Source organism: Antechinus flavipes, chromosome 3 (assembly GCF_016432865.1).
Source record: "Antechinus flavipes isolate AdamAnt ecotype Samford, QLD, Australia chromosome 3, AdamAnt_v2, whole genome shotgun sequence".
NCBI lineage: Eukaryota > Metazoa > Chordata > Mammalia > Dasyuromorphia > Dasyuridae > Antechinus > Antechinus flavipes.
This window is the reverse complement of record NC_067400.1, coordinates 482,095,264-482,098,223: the sequence shown is the minus strand read 5'-3', so window position 1 is coordinate 482,098,223 and position 2,960 is coordinate 482,095,264. Positions and strand designations below refer to the sequence as shown.

General features: G+C 34.9%; 1 protein-coding gene across 1 annotated transcript; it reads left to right on the top strand.

Annotated features, from left to right (window-relative positions):
* Nucleotides 1-489: 489 nt before the first annotated feature.
* LOC127558044 (olfactory receptor 150-like) lies at nucleotides 490-1,428 on the top strand (the record flags this gene model as incomplete). Its single annotated transcript, XM_051991274.1, has 1 exon — nucleotides 490-1,428. A coding segment is annotated over exon 1 (930 nt), but the record flags the coding sequence as incomplete, so codon positions are not given.
* Nucleotides 1,429-2,960: the final 1,532 nt, after the last annotated feature.

Sequence of the window (2,960 nt, the reverse complement as noted above, 5' to 3'; positions counted from 1 at the left end):
TTGCCTTTCTCATCTCCAAAACAATTTTTAATAATTGTAGAAAACATTATTTAAAGGTCAAGATAAAACTACTATAAGTAAGAATCATCTCTTATACTTACTAGCTATAAAATATAGAACCTCAATATTATCGATGATTTTTATACATGCTATGCCAATTTCAATATTTGCTGCAGGCACTATTGGTTATGAGTAAAGAACTTTGAAAGCATAGTTATAAATAATTATAAATAAAAATAATTATATGAAATGAGGAGGTCAGACATGGCTCTTTCCAAAAAACTAGTATATATGCACTATGTAACTGTAAAGGCTGATGTTCAATAACTTTGTATGAAAACAGAGTTGGACAAAAGATTAAATGATTATACATATTTTTATTCCATTTGAGATCATTTTTGAAACTGGTAATAATGAAGATATATTCTTTGTTGTTGTTTCTGTTTTTTTATCCTTGTTTACAGATTCTTGCTTCCTACTGCTCTACAATCAAAAAGAATGGAGAAAGGCAATTACTCACTAGTGACTGAGTTCATCCTCACCGGGCTGACAGTGCAAGCAGAGTTCCAGTTGCCCCTGTTATTCCTGTTCCTAGGGATTTATGTAGTCACTGTGGTAGGGAACCTGGGCATGATCATATTAATTAGACTCAGTTCTCACCTTCACACCCCCATGTACTATTTCCTGTGCTCTTTGTCCTTCATTGATCTCTGTCAATCAACTGTCATCACACCTAAAATGCTGGTGAGCTTTTTATCAGAGAAGAACTCCATTTCCTACCCTGACTGCATGACTCAATTCTATTTTTTTGCCTTTTTTGCAATTTCTGAATGTCAAATGTTGGCTGTGATGGCATATGATCGCTATGTTGCTATATGCCATCCCCTTCATTATAGTCTTATGATGTCTTATCAGGTGTGTTCATGGTTAGTGAGTGGGGTATATGCATTGGGCCTCATTGGGGCTACAGTTCATATGAGCTGCTTGCTTAGAGTTCTCTTCTGTAAGGAAAATACCATAAATCATTATTTCTGTGATCTCTTTCCACTGTTGAAGCTCTCTTGTTCTAGTACTTATATCAATGAAGTAGTGGCTCTGGCCTTCAGCACATTTAATATCCTTTTCCCAACTTTGACCATTATTTTTTCTTATGTTTTGATCATTGCGAGCATTTTTAAAATTCGATCCACTGAAGGCAGATCAAAAGCCTTCAGTACCTGCAGTTCCCACATTGCAGCAGTTGGTGTCTTTTATGGCTCCGCGGCATTCATGTACCTGCAGCCATCTTCAGTCAGCTCAATGGATCAAGGAAAAGTGTCCTCTGTGTTTTACACTATCATTGTGCCCATGCTTAATCCCCTCATTTACAGTCTGAGAAATAAGGATGTCAAAATTGCCTTGAAGAAAGTGATAAAAAAGAACATTTTATTCAAAAGAGCAATATCAGAATAATTGATTTAAGAAAAATTGGTTTTCAGGCAGCATGGGGGGAAACAGCAGGAATGGGGAGAGAACAGAGAGGTCAATGGAGAGGGAAAAGCAGAAATCTTTGTACAAACTACATATCCTGCTTCACAAATAAAATTAATTTGAGGTCCAACTCAGAGATGCTTTGGGAATATATGTTAAACCAGGGTAAGCTGCATTTCTCTTTCCAGATTTGCCTTTCTCTTACAACTCTGGCTTGCATTTCAAATTAGTAGAATATCTGTGGAATTCATCCAAGGATTGATCTGTACCTTATATTAAAAGTGATGATTCTTCTAGTTTAAAAGAGATGTATAGAAACATAATTTTCATAGATAACCTTTTGTGGATCAGTGATTGCTGCAATTAGAAGTTAAAGTTTCTGAGGTTTTATAACATGAATGATGCACAGAATATCAAGGCTAGAGAAGACTTAAAATTTTCAGTTTCCACCCACTTATTTTTCAGTTCAAGAAATTGTACTCAAAAAGGTATAGAATTTGCCCAAAGTCACAGAACAAGTCAGTAACAAAACAAGGTCTTGAACTTAGTCTCTTCACTCTTGGTCTTTTATCTTCTCTAAAACATTATGTAGTCAACAATACAAAGAAATTAAAAGGTTGGGGGGGAATTACACAAGAGGATGGTATAGGAAAAATATTAAGAACTCATCCACTAACCCCATAACAATGTGGAAAGAAGCTTCTTATTCATACAAACAGCTTTTCAGATGATCTAATGCAGGAGAAATATTTCTGGGAGATGTTGTTCCAGCCATATAGTGTTTTTCTTCCTGTGCAATAAAGAACTAAGATTATCTCCCAGCTTAGAACAACAGGAGCTATCAAAGCTATCAAAGTCCCATGAGCTGTGGGACAGACAATTGTATCACTTGCAATTTTAAAGCAGTGCCTATTGCCGGTGGGGAAAGTTGCACATATTTTCAAATTTTTTCAATGAGTCTATTGTATTTGGTTTTTTTCTTCTCTTATTTTTTTCTTTCCTTTCTTTATTAAAAAAATTATTTGTACCACATGAGAGTTCTCTGAGAAAAGAAAATAAAGGAATATTTAGAGAAATTTTGATCATATGAAAATAAAAGCATATCAATAAAAATATATTTAAAATAAGCATGTATGCAGAATGGTGTATATGAAGTTGCAGCAAAAGATGGGGTGGCATATATATTGAGGAATTAAGAAGGTGGAATTACATTTAGGATAGACTATGACATAATGGAAAGAGGAATTTAGGAAATTTTGTAAATGTCGCTTTGACCTTGGGTGCAAGAGGCCTATGGACCTTCTATTGCAGCCTCAGGCCTTGCAGTTTCCTTCCCTTTCACTAGTAGAAATACGAGTGGTGATTATTAAATTTTCATGTACCAGACCATGAAGTATAGTCTCTCTTCCTCTCCTCTTCCATTCCTTTCTAAGTAAGGAAAAAGCTGATTCAAAAGATCATTTTTTAATACATTCTCTAATTTTTGTTAA